This window comes from Ammodytes marinus (assembly GCF_949987685.1).
Source record: "Ammodytes marinus genome assembly, chromosome: 6".
Classification (NCBI taxonomy): domain Eukaryota; kingdom Metazoa; phylum Chordata; class Actinopteri; order Uranoscopiformes; family Ammodytidae; genus Ammodytes; species Ammodytes marinus.
The window spans coordinates 4,278,429-4,300,229 of record NC_137235.1 but is presented as its reverse complement, the minus strand read 5'-3'; the positions used below and the strand labels follow the sequence as shown (position 1 = coordinate 4,300,229).

The following is a 21,801-nucleotide window of genomic DNA, read 5'->3' as shown; positions in this document are numbered from 1 at the left end:
AGGCCATATGTCCTATAATTGTTGTTTATCAGAAGAAGGAGCGATATATACTTTTTAACTTGTATAAAGGTGCTGAAACAAGGTTTTCTACAGTCACCACCCCTCAATAAACAACTGAAACCACTTTTTGCTTCCTTACATTTTCCCACTTTCATTATAAGTATGATAGTAATTAACTTATAATATTTTATAATATTTTGCTATATATATTACTTATATAATACGAATACACTTTACATAAATAAATAGCGATTTAAACTTCAAGGCAAGATTTTATCAGTCTGTACCATAGGTAGTATATAAAACCTTTATTTTGAAAGTCTCGTGGCAGCGTCATCAGGTAATCAAGTACTTCCTGGCAGCTACATGGGAACCGGTAACATTTAAAGGTTTCTTATCCTAATTATCTTCCATTAATGGTGTTATTTGGTTATATTCAGAGCCGGTCCACTGTATTAGTGTTTATATTACACCATGTTTGTGTAAGCATGTCAGTGCCGTTTGAATAGGACGAACAGGTTGATGTCATGTGAGCTAAGCTAGTTAGCTAGCCTTATTTGTTTACATTAGTATCTGCAGGAAACATCAGGGTTTTTCTTTAATGCAAGTGACAACCTGCAGTATTTTAAGCATGTCTGTCTTCTCCTTAAAAAGTGTTACATTTTCTCTAGTATTTGTTGGCAATGCATTTTGATCTAGGTAGACTTTTTATTTATTATTATTTGAGGAAAATATGCACATTTTACAGCATCAATGCTGACAGGTCCCATGTGACTTTGGTTATTTTATGCTTCACTCAATCTGAAGAAATGTGAAAAATGCAGTAACACAAGGTCGATAATGGTCTGTAACAGTGTCACATTTACTCAACAGAAAATCTCTGTTTGAAAAAGAAATAGTTGTTGTTAAAGAATGCAGAGTCCATCCTGTCTGACTGGATCTACAGTTTCAGTCACTTTAGTAACATGTGACAGGAAACTTGGCCACCACACACACACACACACACACACACACACACACACAAATGCAACAAATTATATATATGAAATGTGATATACAGCTCTGGAAAAAGTTTATAGACCAGTCCAGATTCTTCCCAAATCTGAATCTGTACATTAATCAATGGAAATTATTTTAAAGTTGTTTTAAGAATTTGATAGAGAAGTTGTCAGTAGTTTATAGAATGAGACAAAAATGTTTTACAAAGACACATAACTATAACTATGAATAGTCAAACCTGAAACACTGATCTTTTGGAGTGGTCTCTTTATATATAACTTCTTCCCACTCTTTTTCGAACATGCTGTTACAATTATCAAGGGTTTGTCATTCATATATCTAATTAAGCTTTCTATTTTGTGCAACATCAATATTTTCAGTATGATAATTTCTGTTTTCTTTTACATGTTCAAAATAAATTTCAATCAAATCAAATCAAATAAAACTTATCCCTTATATGAGAAAATGTTACTAATCCATGTTGTGTTTTTGTTCTCCAGATATTTCCTAGCGTGATGCTGGTCAGATAGGAGGAGGGATGAGGGACTTTTGGCCGGCGGAGTTGGTCGCAGGTTTGTGCCAAACTGACGAGCAGAACCCGTTCCCCGTGTGGCAGAATGGACACGTCACTCCGTGTTTCAACCAGCTGGTCCTCGGGGCTTTGCCTCACGCAGCCATGGCCATATTCAGTGCCTGCTACCTGGGCACGCCAAGGTACGTCGCAGCTGTAATATTACACTCTGATATAAGTTAGAGTTTGGTCTTCACACACAGTTAGGACTAGAAAGGAATACAATTAATTAATAGTGTTATACCATAATCATTAACAGTTTGCCTGAGTCTACATTTTGTATAAACAGGTAGACGTCATATTGATATTTATTTTGTAATGTTGAATGAATCAGGTTTTTGTTTTGTTCAAATTTTTATTCAAAGAAATTAAATAAACATATCGTCAATGTAATTTAAAATAATTCTTTAACAGATTAAATGTTTGGATCAGTGAATTAAAAATTCCCTGATTTTGCGAAATAATGATTTTGACAACAAAAACATTTCAGAATCGCTGACTGCACCCCTAACCTGGTTAAATGAAGGTTAAATGGAAAAAAAACACAAAAGATTTTCAGCGATAATGTTTTGTGTTGTGTAGATGCGACAGACTTCCAGGATCAATAATTCATAAAAAAATATCCCCAAAAAAGCTTTGTATTATCTTAATATCCATAAGATATGGTCCCTCACCATCTTCCCATCCCGCCTCAAGACCCATCTCTTCTCCTCTGCCTTCCCCTAGATCACTCACCAACCCAAGCCCCATCAACTTTACATTTTCCTTTTGTTTGTTTACTGTTGTGCTCCTATGTAAAGCGATTTGAGTGCGAGAAAAGCGCTATATAAATTAAATATATTATTATTATTATAACCTGTCCATAATGTTTTGTGTGTTGTGTAGATGCGGGCCCTTTCAGACGTCCCCTCCGTGTGGCTGGACCCTCCGGTGGGTCTCTGCTCTGCTGGCCGCGCTGCTCTTCACCTCCGACCTCGTCCTGGTGAGTGTCCTCCAACGGGCCGACATGTTCCTGGACGTCCTGGCTGACGGCTGTGCCCTCCTGGCCTGGCTGGTCCACCTCGGTGCCCTCACATCGCTCCAGAAATCTGCCTACAGGAGAACCAGAGGACCTCCACTGCTGCTACTGCTGGTTCTCATATCCGTCCCAAACCTGGTCTTCACTTTGATGATTTACTGTGACAACGGGGAATGTTTGAGCCTCGCAGATCCGTTTAAATTTGCACGTTTTGTGCTCGCGTCAACTCGGACACTCCCGATTCTTATTTACCTCCTTGCATTTGCATTCCCTTGTATAAGTGAAGCTGGATACACTCTGTACATAAACGCTGTGGATGGAGCCCCACTCATCCCAGAAAGCACGCAGTTAGACACGGGGGAGATGGTGTCAGAGGATGGGAGTAGCTGCTTCTCAAGGCTGTTCTATTTATGGTTAACCCCTCTGCTAAAACGGGGACAGAGAGGAGAGCTTGAGAAACCCGCCGATGTTTACCACCTCCCTAGGAAGCTAAGGACTAGTGTGGTTTGTCGATACTTCCACCAGTGTTGGGACGCGTGCCGTAGAGGGGCCGCGGGGGGTAACGCACGGCGGGACGATGATCAGTGGCCCAGGCCGGTTGGTGGGAACCTCCTGAATAGCAGCACCTGGAGCTCAACCTTCCAGGAGGAACCGTTGGAGCTGGAGGGGGACGTGGGACTGTTTAAGGTGCTGCACAAGGCCTTTGGCTGTCGCTACTACGGCCTGGGAGGGCTGAAGGTGGTGGTCAACATGCTCAGCTTTGCAGGTTTGATTTACTTGGATTTGTATTAATTAATCTAGAATAATCAACATATTGTAAAGGAAGAAAGAGAAAAGATCATGAACAAGGTCAAACACAAACATACACATTTACAACATGAATTCATGGCAAATGGAATAGGTTTATCGCAGTTTATAGCAGTTCAAGCAATCTTTGCGATACGGTATACACCTCAAATGCTGATATAGAAATAACGATACAGTTTCGATGTTTGTGCAGCCCTATTTAAAAGACCAATTGCAATTATTCTAGAAAAAAATGAACAGATATGTTTTTACATGAAAATGCAAGTCATACAATAACATACAATAATACAATTAGATTTGTATTGCAAATTGAACATTGATTGTTCACATTTAATATAGTTTTCTTTTTAACTGTATTATTATGGCTTTGTTTGTTTTTATTGTTTCTCCCCTCTCTATCCTTAACCATCTTTCTTTTTTCTTTTTTTAAATTATTATTTTATTGAGTTTTTGTACACCACTGTGACATTGTAATCACATTTTACCTTAACCATCTTTCATATGTAACTTGCTAATTCATTTCGTCTGACTTTAATCATCCATTGTGCAGGCCCCTTGCTCCTCAACAGCCTGGTGACCTTCATGGAGGCAGAGGCAGCTCCTCTCAGTACGGGCGTGTGGTGCGCCGTGGGCCTCTTCTCCTCCTCTCTCCTGTCGGCCATCTTTGGAAACATCTTTGTCTTCCAGGTTTCCAAGGTAGCGCTGTCGGCCCGCGCTGCTCTGGTCTCAGCCATCTACGGCAAAGCTCTGCAGGTCAGTATCGCTCCATTATCGATATCGTACCGATCTGTATTCTATATTATCTACACTATATTATATTATATTCTGATCAGGTTAATCCAGGTCTCTTTTCAACACATTCTCTTGGATCAATGATGCTGTTGTTTCTGGATTTTATATCAAATATTTACTCTGAAAACCTCATGAAAGAGTTTATCAAGTTCCCTCTGCACTCTTTGAAATTCTGTTATCATACAGTCATTTTGAACTTTTGTTTGGAAACAGTTCAATACAGAACTATATATATATAAATTATATACATGTATCTTTTGGAATGCATTTAAATTCTGCTCCATTAATATGAGTCACTGTGTGGTTCATTACACATTGTACCAACAACAATAATAATACAAATATTAATAAACAAAAGGTCTCTGAATCAGTATCGGTATGAGCAAATTTCCAAAGCCGGGTATCAAAAAATCATATCAACAAATTGCTCGGTATATTTCCTCTCTCTGTCTCCCCATTTCATCTCTGTTTTATCAAATAAAGCTTGAAAATGCCAAAAAAATTATCTTAAAAAACTGTATAACAAATTGCTCTGTTCATCTCCTCAGGTGAGCGGCAGCAGCCTGGCGGGGTTTTCTCTCGGCGAGGTGGTGAACTTGATGAGCACGGACAGCGATCGCGTGGTGAACTTCTTCAACAGTTTCCATGAGCTGTGGAGCCTGCCGCTGCGCCTGGCCATCACCCTCTACCTGCTGTACCTGCAGGTCGGGGTGTCTTTCCTGGGCGGGCTGGGCGTGGCTCTGCTGCTGGTGCCCTTCAACAAGTTCCTAGCCTCCCGTATCCTCAGCAACAACCAACACATGCTCCGGTACAAGGACAGCAGAGTTAAGGTGAGGACGGGTTTAGTTTGCTATAAATTCTTTGGAAGGGACAGTAATAGTAGTTAGGCGGCTAATTTTGATTTGACTAATATGATGTACAAATACTTATGTCACAAATGATTTATATTCAAAAAGACATTCAGTGCATTCATGTTTTTTCTAGTTAAATTTTTCACGTATTTTTGACAATTGATAATTTTACTATGTCTTTATCATTTATTCTGTTAATTTCCAATAAGATTATCGTACATTTTCCTTTGTTACCCTTTGCCATTCTAATAGTAAATTAGGCACAAGATCTACTTTTAATATAAACCTACACATTTTGAGGGAAAACAATTTGTAGGTGTGAAAAAGAAAAAGCCTCTATAATATAATATTTTTTTTTTATAAAATTATAATTAAGTAATATTTCAAAACATGTAAATATGGTATCGAGGGTTATGGTAACTAACCAGAATTCTTGTTTGTGACTTTTTCTTTCCCAGTTAATGACGGAGATCCTCTTCGGTATTCGCGTCATCAAGTTCTTGAACTGGGAGCCTCATTTTGCTCAGAAAGTCGCCGGCTTCCGTAAACAGGAGCTGTATCACCTCAGGAACCTGAAGTACCTGGACGCATTGTGTGTGTACACCTGGGCCGCTCTGCCTGTCGTCATCTCCATCATCACCTTCGTCACATACGTGCTGCTGGGAAATCAACTGACGGCCGCCAAGGTGGGAGAGGGAGATTTTTACTATTTTAAGAGCTTTGAAATTTTACTTTTCTGACTGTGGGCATCGGATGAGATTTTTTCACAGGACTTTATTTGTCAGTGCTCTAGGCGGAGTTTTTTTTTTTTTTTTTTGTAGTTTTAAATCTTGCTGTGTGTCTCTAGAAATAATTATTTGTTTCATCACTGGAACAATGAAAGACAATGTTTTTAATATGCAGCTTCTTTAATACATTTTCCCCTTCAATGCTAAGTCGTGATTTCTTATACCATAAAAGAATTGTGTGTTATATTGTATTGTACATACTGTATAAAAACATCAGTTTTTTGCTGTCTCAGTCGTTTTACGTATTTAAAGTTTATGAAAGCTTTAACATATTTTGGTAGGGTTTTTTCCAGTAAAGGCTCCACTGTAATACTGCTTCTTGATACCCATCCCTACAATTAGTGCATGTCTTTTAGTTCATTTTCAGTATTGAAGTCTTTTTTCCCCCTGTAGGTTTTCACCACGTTAGCTCTGGTGGGAATGTTGATCGTCCCCCTCAACGCGTTCCCCTGGGTTCTGAACGGAATCCTGGAGGCCAAAGTTTCTCTGGACCGAATCCAACGCTTCTTCAAACTGACCAACCAGGACCTGCAGGCCTACTACGCCCTGGGTAGGACAGCTTGGACGAGAGGGTTTTAGGATTGTTTAAAATAAGGCGTAGACATGAAACAGTTTGAGTACAACATGAGGAATTTTCTGCTTCGTTTACAACTTTTAATACTTTATAGAACAAAACAACCAAAATATGTGCATGAAATGTTTTTGTAAGGAATATAAAGTAATGTTCACCTAAAAACTAAATTAAAAAGATTAGAAGTGTATAATTGATCCCCATATCCTCTTTATCATGTACAAAACAGTAAGAATTCTGGTTGTTGAAAAGTTATTAAATGTTATAATAACGATAAAGTACATATTTCATTTATACTAAATCTTACCCCATCTGTCCTAGTGTCTCCTGAGGACAGCCAGACATCGGTCTTGTTGAACCAGGGGACATTTTCATGGCAGGACCCCGGCGGTCCCAACGGCCCTGACCAGGACAGACAGGGGGAACGCGAAGCTGCTAAAGGGAGTCTGCTGTTACACAGTCTCAATCTGCACGTAATAAAGGTACAAACCATCTGTTCAATCAAATAATAGAGATATATACAGCTCCGGAAAAAACTAAGAGACCACTCCAAATGTTCAGGGTCTCTTCTTTTACTGTTTATAGGCATATGTTTGAGTAAAATGAAAATTTTGGTTTTATAATATAAACTACTGACAACATTTCTACCAAATTCACAATAAAAATATTTTCATTTAGAGCATTTCCATTAAGTAATGTAGAGATAAAGATTTAAGAAAATCCAGACTGGTCTTTTATTTTTTTCCGGGGCTGTATATGAACATGAATTACTTTACTGACTCTCATACATTCAGATTAAAACAAAAATAATAATTCTGCAGAATTATAGCTAAACCATTGCAGAAGAGTGAATTTAACCTTAAATGCATCCTTTTTAAAAATGTGTGTGTGTGTGTGTGTGTCTGTGTGTCTGTATGTCTGTCTGGTTCAGGGCTCTCTGGTGGTGGTGGTGGGGAAGGTCGGCTGTGGGAAGAGTTCCTTACTGGCTGCTCTCACTGGAGAACTCAGCAGGTAAACAACCTCATAAATATAGAAATAGAGAGAGACACGTCATTAACATATATAGATTTATTCTCATGCCTAAAAAAAACCCATAAAAACTTGAAAGATTTTTAATGTTTTATGCCAGAACGTTTGAATGTTACGCTATACGTCTAATGTTCGGATGGGAGAAACGGTATTTCATTTTTTTTAACCTTTTATTTATACAGGTAAATCCCATTGAGACCGAAAACTCTTTTTCAAGGGAGATCTGTTCCCATTCCCACGTTACCATTCACACACATTCATATTTTTATGTGTGCAAGACTTGCAAGTTCACAAAAACAAATGACAATAAATAACCTTGAACCTATACTAATCCTCTCCGCCCCCCCCCCCCCCTGTCTGTGCAGGCTGAGTGGAGTGGTGTATGTAGCGGGCAGAGAGGCCGGCTTCGGGCTGGCGTCCCAGGAGCCGTGGATCCAGCATGCATCTGTCCGGGAAAACATCTTGTTTGGAAAAGACTACGATGCCGCATTCTACCAGACTGTGATCGAGGCCTGCGCTCTCTCAGACGACCTCAACGTACGTGCGATTACTTTACCCGTTTATGACTTTTTCTACCCACAGTATCTCAAAATTCAAGATTCAAGATCATTTATTTGTAGGGATGGGTATTGAGAAACAGTACTAAATTTGTATTGGTTCCTGACTGGTTTTTACAGAAATATCCGTAAGCTCCTGGACAAACGATACTGCTATTGATATTTATGCCAAGTTAATCATTATAACGCTCCACGATAAGTGCATGGGCTTTAGAGGAATTTTGGTGACCCTGTGTTATTTATTTTGTCCACCCTGTTTTCAATTTTGTTTTAATCAACACTTGAATACACAACACATTGATCGCACTGTATATAAATTCTATCAGTTTGGGCACCTAGTAAGACTTCCTCTTTCTGTAAAGTCTTAGAGAGCAGTGAGCTTTACTTAGAGGTTGTTTTGATAATGTAACATTTATAACAACGTTGGTGTTAAATGTTTCTTCAGATTTTGCCAAACGGCGACAGGACAGAAGTGGGAGAGAACGGAGTGACGCTGAGCGGAGGACAGAAGGCTCGACTCGCCCTCGCCAGAGCAGTTTATATGGTCAGACCTCTTCACCATCCAGATGTCTGCTTTAGGCACACAGACACATGGAAACAAATATTTGTTTGTCTGCAGAAAAAACAAGTTAAAACACTACAGAATTTAATATCAACAGGTTTTCATTACTGTAATATGGATTGCATTGATTTTGTTAATGATAAAAAAAAGGGTTGTAACTTTGATACACATGTACTGATCCATCAGACAGATGTTTTGTTACATTTTATTAGATATTTATTATTATTTATGAATGAATCAAGTAAGCAACCATTAGCCAGATATCAATGTAATATGTACATTAAAACATACCTGATAATTCACATATATACAGTATCTCACAAAAGTGAGTACACCCCTCACATTTCTTCAAATATTTAATTATATCTTTTCATGGGAAAACACTGAAGAAATTACACTTTGATACAATGTAAAGTAGTCAGTGTACAGCTTGTATAACAGTGTAAATTTACTGTCCCCTCGAAATAAGTCAACACACATCACTTTTGTGAGATACTGTAGCATTGAAACCAGGTGTATCATGTGACACTACTCTCTGTCACCTCAGGACAAAGACATCTACCTGCTGGACGACCCGTTGGCAGCGGTTGATGCGGACATTGCCGATCACCTCATGAAGAAATGCATCATGGAGCTCCTGAGGGGAAAGACCAGAATCCTGTGCACCCACCGAGTAGAGTTTGTGGGCAAAGCCGACACCGTGGTGCTAATGGAGAACGGGACCATCGTCAGAACAGGTATGGTGGGGCGGTCCGGAGGCGTAGTGGATAGTGCGCGTACCATAGTGGCTCCGGCCTTCGTTGCAGTGGTCACGGGTTCAAATCCGACCCGTGGACCTTTACTGCAGGTCATCCCCCCCTCTCTCTCTCTCGCTGTCTCCCCATTTCAACTCTGTACTATCTAATAAAGCTTGAAAATGCCAAAAAATTATCTTTAAAAAAAACAGGTATCGTATTGTTCGTCTATTGCTGCTGTCTGTTTTTGCACTGTGGGTTGTGAGCGCCACATCAATAAAGTTGTACAATACACAATGAAGTCTGAAATCAGGTAGAAGCTAAGGAAATTTTGTTTTCATAAGATTTTTCTTTGCTTTCGTTATTTAATTATTTAGATGTTGGTTTTGAGCTACAGCTCTGGAAATGTTTTAAATATACCAGTCCAGATTTTTTTCTAATTTGCAGTTCTACATATTATTATTAAGTTATTGAGACTGCGATAAGAAGGCATAACTCTTTTGGTAAACAAGTCTCTCATCCACCTGTAGGCACTCCAGCTGAAATCCTTCCTCTGGTCGAGTCAGTGCCGAAGAAACAGAAAAATGACAAGAACATAAAGGAGAAAGGTATGTTCACCTCGAGTTATAATAACCTGAGTAAAAGAAAGATGGAGTGTGGTGTGAGAGGGGATTTGCGAAAAGACAAATTTCAATCTAGCCTTGTTAATTGACAAATAAAGCAACTTAACTTGACTTAACTCTTGGTTACATCTCTGTCTAAATGTTTAAATTGTCTTTGTTTCTCTTTATCAGTTGTTGTGTATTTTATGTATTTGCAATGTATATTGTGTATCTATTGTTGTTTTTGCTTTGCATTTGTTTGATTCGACGTCATTGCAAATGAGGGTCACAAAGGTTAAATGAAAAAATAAATGAAAATTAAAATGTTTCAACTAGATGGTGTAGAGGAGCATGGGGAAACAGAGCCTGGTTCAGCCCCTGATGTGTGTGTGGAGGATGAGGTGGACATGTTTGAGGCAGAGCAGAAGCAGGTGGGGGGTTTGTCCTGGAGAGTTTACCGGACGTACTGGAACTCTATGGGCGGAGTGCTGGCTGCTTCCATTCTGATGTCTCTGCTCCTAATGCAAGGTGAGATATGTGTTACTATCGGTTACTATGATGAGGCTTTTTTTTTCACACTGCAGCAGCTGAAATGTTATGGCAAGATTTTCTACTCATAATAGGAATATGTCAGGTCAGGTTTATATAATGTATTCACTGACTGACTGACTGACTGACTCACTCAGTTTGTCTCAAATAACTACAGTGCCTTGCAAAAGTATATATACCCCTTGAACTTTTCCACATTTTGTCACGTTACAACAAAAAATTCCCAAAGAATGAACTATTAACATGTTTCCTGTTCATTTTTTAACATGTAACTGCTGTTGTGTGTTTGTTTTCTTGTTATCTTGCGCTTCAGCCTCTAGGAACGTGTCCGACTGGTGGCTGTCCCACTGGGTCTCAGAGCTGAGAAACAACGGTTCCTCTCCTCACAACACTTCTTGCTCCGAGGCCTTCAGCTCAGCTCACCTGCTGCTGTTCTCACCCGGAGGCTTAATGTGAGTCAACTAAACTACACAAGGCTCATTTAAATGAAAACAAATCAGGGTTGTGTGCAGTTGAAGCTCAAACCAGAACCAGATATCCACAATAAAACGAATATTAAAGCTGGGGTATATGATTTCTGATTGGTCAAAGTTAACATGAGCTGACCAATCAGAGCGAGGCTCCAATTCTCTGTTCTTATTGGCTGTTGGGACTGTCCATTCACTTTGGCACGACTTTGTTGGTGTAGAGCGTGTCAGGGAGGGACCATAGGGGAGGGACCAAAGAGAACAAGTGGAGTGGTTGAGGTATGCCCACTGCCATTTTCTCCCCAAATCCTCCACCCCAGCTTTAACTGATTTGATATTCTGATTTATTTCACAAAAACCTTACAGGGTAATTTTAGAATCTTTAAATAGTTATTAGCTTATTTATTTAATTTTTTTGTTTATATAAATACATATTTTTTATTTGAGTAGCATTTAAAAAAAATATATAAAACATTTTAGATTGTTAATTTTTTTAAATTTTTAGTTTTTACTTCACACAAATCAAAGCAATAAAATCCAGACTATCAAATAAAAATAAACATTAAAAAAAACTAAAATGCCAAATGTATGTCTTACAAAAGCCAAAGCGCTTATGTTTTGATTATTATAAAAACAAATGTCTGTCTTTCTACAGTCTAACATCATAATAAAAACATTCCCATCTCCCCTCCCAGGTCTCCTCTGTCCTCGGTGCAAACGTTCCCTTCAAGCAACTTGAGCTCCGACATCAAGTTCTACCTGACGGTGTACTGCTCCATCGCCGCGGGCAACACCGTCTTCACCGCATTCCGAGCTTTCCTATTCGCCTACGGAGCGATACGCGCCGCCACTGTCATCCACAACAGACTCCTGGACCGCGTGCTAAAGGTGCATCATATGAGCTCATATTTGTTTGTTAATACTCAAATCAAATTAAATCAGTCTTATTTGTATAGCCCAATATCACAAATAGACATTTGCCTCAGTGGGCTTCACATTCCATACAGTATGACACCCTCTGCCCTTAGACCCTTAGCTCGGCTGAGAAAAAACTCCCAGTAAAGATCCCTTTATCGGGATTAAAAAATAAATTAGAAATCATAACTGATGTTATTATGAAGTTTCTTTTAATATGTCTAGGGAAACACAGAGAGTAACATAACAACAACGTTAATGTTTTTTTTGACGAAACACATTTAAGTGTAAAATATTAATACAACTTATTCACAAGATGATTAAACAGATTCAAACTCAAGCAAAGGTAGTCCTCCTTGAAGCAGACCCGGGTTCGAATCTAGCCCGGGTCGTTCTCTGCATGTCACCTTCCTCTCTACCCCATTTCATCTATGTCTCTCTGTATGTCAAATAAAACATTAAAAAAATGCTGAAAAATTATCTTAAAGAAAAGAAAATAGCATTCTTTTCACTGATTGTCTCATTTGCTGTTACATGTTATTTATGATAATCAGGGGAAAATTTTACTTCACGAACATTTAAAAGTTCCTCTAAGTATATTAAAGCCTTTTTCTCATCTTTACCACCCATTAACATAGATCTTAACTGCCTGTCTCCATCCTCTTCTAGGCTAAAGTGTCTTTCTTTGACACCACCCCTATCGGCCGCATCCTAAACCGCTTCTCTTCAGACCTGACCAGTGTTGACGACAGCCTTCCGTTCATACTAAACATTCTGCTCGCCAATGTCTTTGGTCTGCTGGGCATGCTGGTGGTGATAAGCTACGGCCTCCCCTGGGTCCTAGTGCCCCTCCTTCCCCTGGCTCTGCTGTACTACCGCACACAGCGCTTCTACAGACACACGTCCCGGGAGCTGAAGCGCCTGTGTAGCCTCACGCTGTCGCCCGTCTACTCACACTTCTCCGAGACTCTGACGGGACTGGGAACCATCCGGGCCAGTGCAAGCTCCGCCAGGTCAGACGCAAGGACAATACACCTTTTTTTGGAGACCTTAAAAGTGTAGTCAGGGATTCTAGAGAATGCTTGTTAATATCTCCTCTACCTATTCCTATTGTGTGTGCGCTGAAAAAAAATCCACAGAAGCAGCTTTCAGTTTTTATGCACCAAACATCTGGAACAAACTCCCAGAGAACTTGAGGTCTGCTGCAACTCTCAGCTCTTTTTAAATCAAATCTGAAGAATTTTCTGTTTCCCTTTTAACCTGCAATTTAAATTTAATTTAAATGTTTTATTTATTTTATTTAAAATGTTTTATTTCTCATTCGCTTTTCTAATGTGTATTCTATACTTGATGTATTTTAATCTTGCCCCCTGTAAAGCACTTTGAATGGCCTTGTGTCTGAATTGTGCTATATAAATAAACTTGCCTTGCCTTGCCTAACAGGTTTAAGGAGGAGAGCGCTAGGCGTTTGGAGCAGAACCAGCGCTGCCTGTTCCTTAGCAACGCGGCGATGCAGTGGCTGGACATTCGCCTGCAGCTGATTGGTGTCGCCGTGGTGACGGGCCTGGGCGTTATCGCTGTCATCCAACACCGCTATAACTCTGTGGATCCAGGTGAGGCCAAAGTTCAATTCAATTAACTTTATTTATATGCTAGGAAGAACTTAATTTGCTTACCTGTCCGTACTGTGTGTGTGTGCTGAAATGGGCATGTTGCAAGCTACAGTGGCTGGGTCTAATTCCTTTGTTTACAGACCAAGTGTACAGAGCCTAGGCTGTGTATTAATGATGGATTTTTCATTGAGCGCACATACAGTACGGACAGGTAGCGGATCGTGAGGAGATATTCACTGATTTTGACAAAGTGATTTTGACAGCAAGCGTTCTCCAGAATCCCTGAATCCACCTTAAAAGTTTGTTGGCTGTGAAATGCTGAGCTCCATCGTGTGTGTGTGTCTGTGTCTGTCTGTGTCTGTGTCTGTGTGTGTGTGTGTGTGTGTCTGTCTGTCTGTCTGTCTGTCTGTCTGTCTGTCTGTCTGTCTGTCTGTCTGTCTGTCTGTCTGTCTGTCTGTCTGTCTGTTATTTGATGGCTCAGGTCTGGTTGGCCTGTCCCTGTCCTACGCCCTGTCCATCACCGTGCAGCTGTCTGGACTCATCTTCAGCTTCACACAGACGGAGATGCAGCTGGTGAGTGTGGAGCGCACTGAGGAATACTCCACCGCTCTGCCCATCGAGCCCCAAGAACACAACACACAGGTCAGACCTACTGCTAACAAACTGATGCTGATCAACTCTTCATAACCATTAGTGTTGAATGGTATTTTAAGGCTAGCAACTCAGATACTGCATGTTTAAGTGTCTTAGGTTAAGTGTCTTTGGTTTCTCATATAATAATCTTTATTAAGGACTCAGATGGTCCACTCACATCCAACATACATACACACACACACATAGAACACATTAAAATACATCACTAAACTTTGTGTTACTAAATTGAATGTCTCTGAACACCTCACACTACTGCCATCGGTGTATGAGTGTGTGTGTGAATGGGTGAATGTGGTTAGAAATATAAAGCGCTTTGGGGCTGAGAAAATCGGCTAAAAAGCGCTATATACTGTAAGTCAAGTCCATTTACCATTTGATTATTTCACAACATCAGAATTCAAAATCAGAAAAGTTTTATTGCGGGGGCGCTCGTGGTGTAGTGGTTAGAGCGTCCCCCCCAATAGAGGCTCAGTCCTCAGTCGCAACCGACCCGGTTTGAGTCCAACGCGTGGTTGTTCTCTCCATGTCATCCCCTCTTTGTCCCATTTCAACTTTGTCTCTACAAAATCTGTCTAATTAAGTGAAAAACGCCAAAAAATTATCTTTAAATTTTTTTTTAAAAGGTTTATTGCCAGGTATGTTCACAGAAATTTTCTGTGGTAGATAGTGCCTAACAATAAACATTAACGTAGAAAACATATTCAAGCAAGTCAAATGATATAAATAAAACATTGCCAGTAAATAATATTATAAAAAGAGAAATATGCAATTATCAGTAATTATTATTAGTTAAATAACAAAAAAACGAAAAAAAGGTTCTTGTTTCAAAGGGAAATGGTAGGCCTTCTTCAAAATATTAAACCTATTTGAAATATTTTCAAAATAAATGTTTTTGTTTATTTGTTTAAAGTTGACCCCAAAGCTTATCACAACCCCACTGACTTTCGTTTTGCGGTGATTTTTATTTAATTATTTAAGTTCGGTATTTAAGTTCTGTTTAAGGATGAAGCTGATATGTAATGATGTTATTGACCATATTTTCTGGTAAACTACATCATGTTTTGATACTTATGTAGCCTACTGCAGTGTTCTGATCGTGCTACCGTTTTTGATGCGCGTCTATTCGTGATATTACGGTAGCGGACCGGTGCGCACTCGTCCTTTTTGATCGCTCCCGTAGACGGTAGTTTACCTGTAAATAGAGACCGCTCGACGCCCCACCCATCAGTTCGCTGACAAAAGATAAACATAGGCCTCGCTAATCACCGTCTCTGTAGGTCAACAACACGTGTGTTTACTAGTTAAAAAAGCGATTGAAGCGAATAACCATGGACGAATTTGTAACAAAGTACGAAAAGTACTTCTGGAAAAATTATCAAGATTCAAAGGAATATCGTTTTATGTCAGAATTCTCAAAAATGCGAGCATACACGGTGGCCGAATTTCTTCTGATGAAAGACTTGCAGGAGGCCGAGGCAGAGGACGCGGGGAGAAGAGAGGCTGCGCTACTCGATATTCCGGTATGTAGCTGTGCAGAACCATAGATGGTAAATAAAAGTGCAGAACTCAAGCATGTACGCGGCTAAACCAATTTTCTCCGCCTATGGCGCGCGTAAAGCGTTTGGTGTGGGCGCACCTTTACACAAATCGCAACAAACAACAAGAGAGGCACGAGGCATCGTACATTTTCAATATGGCGCCCAAGGCGGCCATTTAAAAAGAAAAAGGTTGCCAACGACGGCTTTTTGTTTGTTTTGTAAAGCACAATGTGATTGTACATTGTAGTAATCTATGGTAGAAACAAAACCTATATAAAGGTTAAAACACAACAAATATAATGAAACTTAAACATATTGTGAGTCTCTTTAGTCTAGTGGTGGAACTGCAGTATGTTGTCCTTAATAGCCTACAATTGAATATCCATGATTTTTATTCTAATTCCTGTGATACTGTTCAGGTTTAAACTTTTGTGCAAATTTGCACTTTGGATGCACATATTCTAGATACGTTTCACTTAAAGTTAAATATTTAAATTAATTTTTTTAATGTTCTGTTTAATTTGAGATGATTATGGATTACAGCTCCTGAGGCTGATTTGTGAAATGTACATAGAATATAAAAGTTTAACTTTTTGAATTAATTTATATTTAAAAAAGAAATGTCTATGATATCTTTTTGTGAGATGCACCTGTGTATGATAATCTGTTTATTGTTGGTAAATCACCAAGCTCCTTCTCTTTTTTTCACTGCTTTCTCTCTCTTTTGTCCCCAGCTGCCCCCCAGTTGGCCCGACCAGGGTTTGTTGGAGTTTCGCGATGTGGTTTTGCGGTACAGTGCCGGCGGCCCTAACGCCCTGGACAGGGTGAACCTGGTGGTGCGGCCCGGGGAGAAGGTTGGCATCGTGGGGAGAACCGGCTCCGGGAAGTCCAGTCTGTTCCAGGTTCTGTTCAGGACGAGGGAACCGACCCAGGGACAGATACTCCTGGACGGACTGGACATCTGTGAGGTCGGCCTGTGGCAGCTCAGGTGGGTGGTGAACATGGATCAGTAAGAAAAGTCTGGGAATCAGTTTTATTTGTATAGCCCAATATCAGAAATAGACATTTGCCTCAGTGGGCTTTACATTCCATACAGTATGACACCCTGCCCTTAGACCCTTAGCTCGGCTGAGAAAAAACTCCCTGTAAAAAAAAAAAAAAAAAAAAAAATTTATCGGGATTAAAAAATAATAAAAAACACATCTCAAGTGATACACATTCTGATTTTAGTAATTGTTCTTCATCAACCCACTGGCGCTTTTCCTGTGCTGGAACCAAAGATTTGCAATTTTTTTCCAAGATTTTCTATGTCTATCTTGGTAGTTTTCTTGATATTTCTGTTAAGTTTCAGTCCATTTCAATGATCAAATAATACAAACACAAAATAAAGATAAGATAAAAAAAAAATCACTTGGAAAATTTGTTTAGCATCGCATGCATCTTCAGTCCACTACAACAGAAAACAACATCTAGCGGCTCATGGTGTAGTGCTTATCAATCCATCGAATCAATCAAAGCAGTCAGTATCAATTCCAAGTTGACACTGTTATGTGTGTTGTTCTGGCGCCCTCTGCAGGTCCAGGTTGGGAATCATTACTCAGGACCCTTTCCTGTGGAGCTCTACGATCAGGGACAATCTGGACCAGAGCGGTAACCACACAGACTTCAAGCTGCTGGACGTCCTGGAACAGTGTCACCTCGGCTCTGTGGTCCATAAGATGGGTGAGAGACGGAGGCACAAGGCTTTACAGAAGCACTGGATTTAATATTCTCAAAATAAGGCCTTTAAAGTTTTGAATATCCTTACTTGTTTTTATTGGGCTTTCGTAGGATTTAAATATATAAAGTCATAAGCATGTTTTCCAGGCCAGGCCATGGAGAGGGGTCAAGTCAAGCTCTTTTTATGAAGAATATAGACACACTTTATAAAGCTATTTCTATATGAATATGAGTTTAATGTTATTTTTTTTTATTAAAAGTACCTTAAAATGCGTACAGGTTTCCATTATACCCCTCCTATTTTTTCCAGAATGGCCCTTAATGTGGCATTAAGAAGTCTTGTATTTAACTAGTAGATTCCTGGGGGTTCCCTGAAAGCAGAAGTCATTCATGAGGTGACAGGGTGAATTAGGGATGAGCTGAAGAGCTTTTTTGAACGCAGGTGTGTCTGTTTTGAGTAAAACCACCTGAGTCACAGTCTTTTAGTTCGCTCCACCCTGCATCACTCTGTCTAGTTGACTTCTTTATAGTTTTTGTTCAGTGTTGAGGGTGCTGGTGCCTATCCCAACATGAACTGAAAGGGAATTATAGGTAAACAATGTACTTTTAGTCTCTGCCGCCTACTTCTTTGCGGCAACAAAGACGAGAGTATTCTAAAGTGTTAGAACAGCCCCATTCTTTTAAAGTTATTGAAAATGAAGCGATTAATTTGCGGCTTAATAATTATTATCAAACCTGCATCTAGTCAATAGAAGCAGAATTTTGCTCCACAAAATGTTAATTTGACTCAAACGTATACCTATAAATAGTAAAATCAGAGACATTGAATATTTGGAGTGGTCTCTTCATTCTTTTCCAGAACAATAGATTTTTATTTATTTCAGAGTACACATAATTAAACTGTATTATTGCAATAAAAACTGGGAAAAATCTGGGTATATATATTTTTTTATATATATATATATATATATGTGTGTGTGTGTGTGTGTGTGTGTGTGTGTGTGTGTGTGTGTCAGGTGGTCTGAATGCGAAGACCGGAGAGAGAGGAAAGAAATTCTCCGCGGGGCAGAAGCAGCTGCTGTGTCTGGCCAGAGCTATGCTGACTTCTGCAAAGGTAAAAACCGTGTGTGTGTTGTTCTCTCTCTGTCACTCCCAAACACAGATCAGCTGTTTACACTGTGCACATCTGGGTGCGGCTCACCACTCCTCTCCTAACAAATCACGGGATGTTCTCAAAAAGATTTTATTTTAATTATTAATCCTCTCTCACTTAGTTTTGCTTTCATGTGATGTTGCAACTTTAAAAAAAAAACTGATCCCCTGTCAAAAAGAATGCCAAAAATAACAACGCCGTTTTCTAGATGGGTTAGTTTTTTCGATGACATTTCTTCAGTTTATTCACTTGTGTAAAGACAGCATTAGGCAACATTCAGTGCATTGGCAGTAACATAATTAATCTCTGATATGACTGTAGGAAAGAAAAGGTTTAAAGATGATATTAACCAAGCACTAACGCTCACACTGCCACTCCTTTTTCTATTTCTGTGACATTGTGTGATTGGTTCTCATTAGTGGAACCTGACTCTGCGACCTGTTTGACTGTGGTTAGACCGGGACAATCAGAGGTTTCTCACGGAGGAAGGCATTAGACAATATGTGTGCACGTTGCCAGAGCTGAACCTAAACATCAAGAGATATATTATCTTTTGTGTGGACCCCCGGGAAGAATAGTTGTTACTACGGTATAACTAACGGGGATGCTTAACAAATTAAAAATAAGCAAATGCTCAAGGCCCCCGGTCTCTAGGGGGTCCGTAAAAAAATATATTTTAATGACAACATGAGACAGTAAAGAAATAATGGTTCCTCAGAAAAAGTCACAAGGAATAGCACTACAAGTCTGCACATGCTAATTTGGACACTATGTGAGCCTGTTAATCCTAACCCTACATTTTTACTGAAGTGATCTCACATTAGTAAAATGTAGGGTTATAGACAGTGAGACCATAAAACACTCTTTCTGCCTTTACTCAGGCTAGGATGAACCGATTTCAAAAATGTTTTCACATTTATACTACATAGGATCTCAGAGTTCGATACACCTTCATATTCCCACTGGTGAAGTAGGTCTTTAACAGTATTGTTTTCCCGTCTACAGGTGATGTGTATCGATGAAGGCACAGCGAGCATCGACCAGGAGACGGAGAAAGCGCTGCTACAAATCATCAGCAAGAAGTTTCACAACACGACCGTCCTCACTGTTGCACACAGGTAAAAACAAAAGCTTTAATCTGGTTTTGTATGCAATTGTTTTTGTCAAAATCAGTGAATATCTCCTCATGATCTGCTACCTGTCTGTGCAGTGTTAAGAAACAGCCAAGGTCGCACTTAGCTCAGTTGGTAGGGCGCCCCCCCCCCCATGGGCCTCGGCCAACAGCGGACCCGGGTTCGATTCCAGCCCGCGGTCGTTCTCTGCATGTCACTCCCCTCTCTGCCCCATTTCACCTCTGTCTCTCTGCACTATCAATAAAGCATAAAAATGCCAAAAAAAAATATTAAAAGAAACTGCCAAGGCTCTTGAAATGGGCATGTTGCTAGTTATGGTGGGCTCCCTTTGTTTACATAGTTTTATGACTTCACCTTTTAGTTTAAACTCTTGGCTCATCTTTCATGCCACTGCCATCGGTGTATGAGTGTGTGTGTATGAATGGGTGAATGTGGTAAGAAATGTAAAGCGCTTTGGGGCTGAGAAAATCGGCTTAAAAGCGCTATATAAGTCAAGTCCATTTACCATTTACATGAAATTTGGAAATACATACTGTATTATATATTTATTTCTTTGTGTGTTTTTGTCCTGCAGGATCAACACCATCATGGAGAGTGACCGGGTGCTGGTGATGGATGGAGGGAAGGTGGTGGAGTTCGACACTCCGGCCGCTCTCTTACAAAACGAACAATCCCACTTCCACCGGCTGGTCAACCAGGACGGACAGTGACCCAGCTAAGAAACTGACTCTGGAGCAGATCTATTTTTATATTTATAATATACTGTAAAATAACGTTTTTTTGACAAGATTTTTTTTTTTTTTTTCGGCACCGTTCTGCTTCACACATTTTAAACATATTGTATAAAGATAAAAATCTGCTATTTCGGGAGCAGAGAAGCTGTAAAAACGTTGGATACTGACGTGGAGTATGCCTGAAATGGACGACTTTCCTCAACTAAGAAATGACTATTTTTACAAGTTTTTCTTCTCTGAGAATTTCCAAGAATAATGTCAAAAACTACGAGTTTTTTTCTCAAATTGATGTCCCGTTCCCTGGCTCTGTTTTCATAGAAAAGTGATAATATATGTTGATCTATCTTTTTATTGTTTATTTTGTGCTGAAGTATAGTTTCTTCAATTGTTCATTGTAACACTAAAGCTGCATGAATGTTATTCTGCTGGAATTCCTTTTGAATAAAAAATACACTCTTTAAATTTGAATGTCTCTGCCTATTTGATTTGTAGACATTTTTCACTATTAAGCAACACACTTGGGACTGCATATTAGTAAATCAACGATATGTCTTTCTGAGATTTTTTATTAACCAATTTGTTATAATTAATTTCCTTTACAAAGCTGAAAGACCATATCCACTGAAATCTTTCAAATTGGTCAGAGTATAAGGCTACAGCACAGCTTTTTCTTAACATACTATTTTTAATGACACAGGTCTTATTCATTTCATTATTTTATCATGTTTTCCACACAAAAAAACACTTGTGATCACACAGGTTTGTATGATCACATGTTTTATGAACTAACGAGCCACATATCTGCATTAACTAAAATCACAAATGAATCGTTGTATTTCTGTTGATAAAACTTCAAAACAAAAACAAAGTTGAAATAAATTAAGGAAAGTCAACTCAAATTCGGAGGAATATCTTCACAACCAGATAGTTGTTTTGGCATTTTTTCTTGGAAAAGTATCTCAAACTGGGGGTGCCCTTAGCTCAGTGGGTAGGGTGTCCCTCCCCCCCCCCCCCGGGCCGGGTTCGATTCCAGCCCGCGGTCGTTCTCTGCATGTCACTCCCCTCTCTGCCCCATTTCACCTCTTGTCTCTTCACACTGTCAAATAAAGCATGAGTAAAAAAAAAGGAATCTCAAACAATGAATAGATGAACATAATAAGTTTCATGCAAATAACGAATACATGGACTATAATTGTTGCAGCTACCACTGGTACTGCATTGAACAGCTCAAAACACACCTGTAGACATTCTATATGTGTTAGTGTGAAATGTGACGTAGCCTTTAGACGTTTAGATTTGAATATGTTTGATCATATTCAAATCTAAACGCCTAATCATTTTTGGAGGAATTTCTTTTATGTTGTCTATTGGTGCAGTCACATAATTAAGGCGCCCTTTAGTTGTTAAACTATAATGATTAAAAAATCCAGTTCTTGAGTAATTTA

The 21,801-nt window shown here is 39.4% G+C and overlaps 1 protein-coding gene across 1 annotated transcript; it reads left to right on the top strand.

Annotated features, from left to right (window-relative positions):
• Positions 1-1,537: 1,537 nt before the first annotated feature.
• abcc10 (ATP-binding cassette, sub-family C (CFTR/MRP), member 10) lies at positions 1,538-20,655 on the top strand (the record flags this gene model as incomplete). Its single annotated transcript, XM_080029807.1, has 23 exons — positions 1,538-1,713; positions 2,456-3,354; positions 3,946-4,148; positions 4,736-5,017; positions 5,497-5,724; positions 6,220-6,376; positions 6,719-6,879; positions 7,329-7,408; positions 7,792-7,963; positions 8,429-8,527; positions 9,093-9,282; positions 9,810-9,887; positions 10,218-10,409; positions 10,744-10,882; positions 11,593-11,785; positions 12,482-12,825; positions 13,256-13,425; positions 13,907-14,067; positions 16,352-16,605; positions 17,194-17,339; positions 18,353-18,450; positions 19,495-19,607; positions 20,197-20,655. 23 exons carry the CDS (start codon positions 1,538-1,540, stop codon positions 20,330-20,332), a joined length of 4,671 nt encoding a protein of 1,556 aa, XP_079885933.1. The 3' UTR covers positions 20,333-20,655.
• Positions 20,656-21,801: the final 1,146 nt, after the last annotated feature.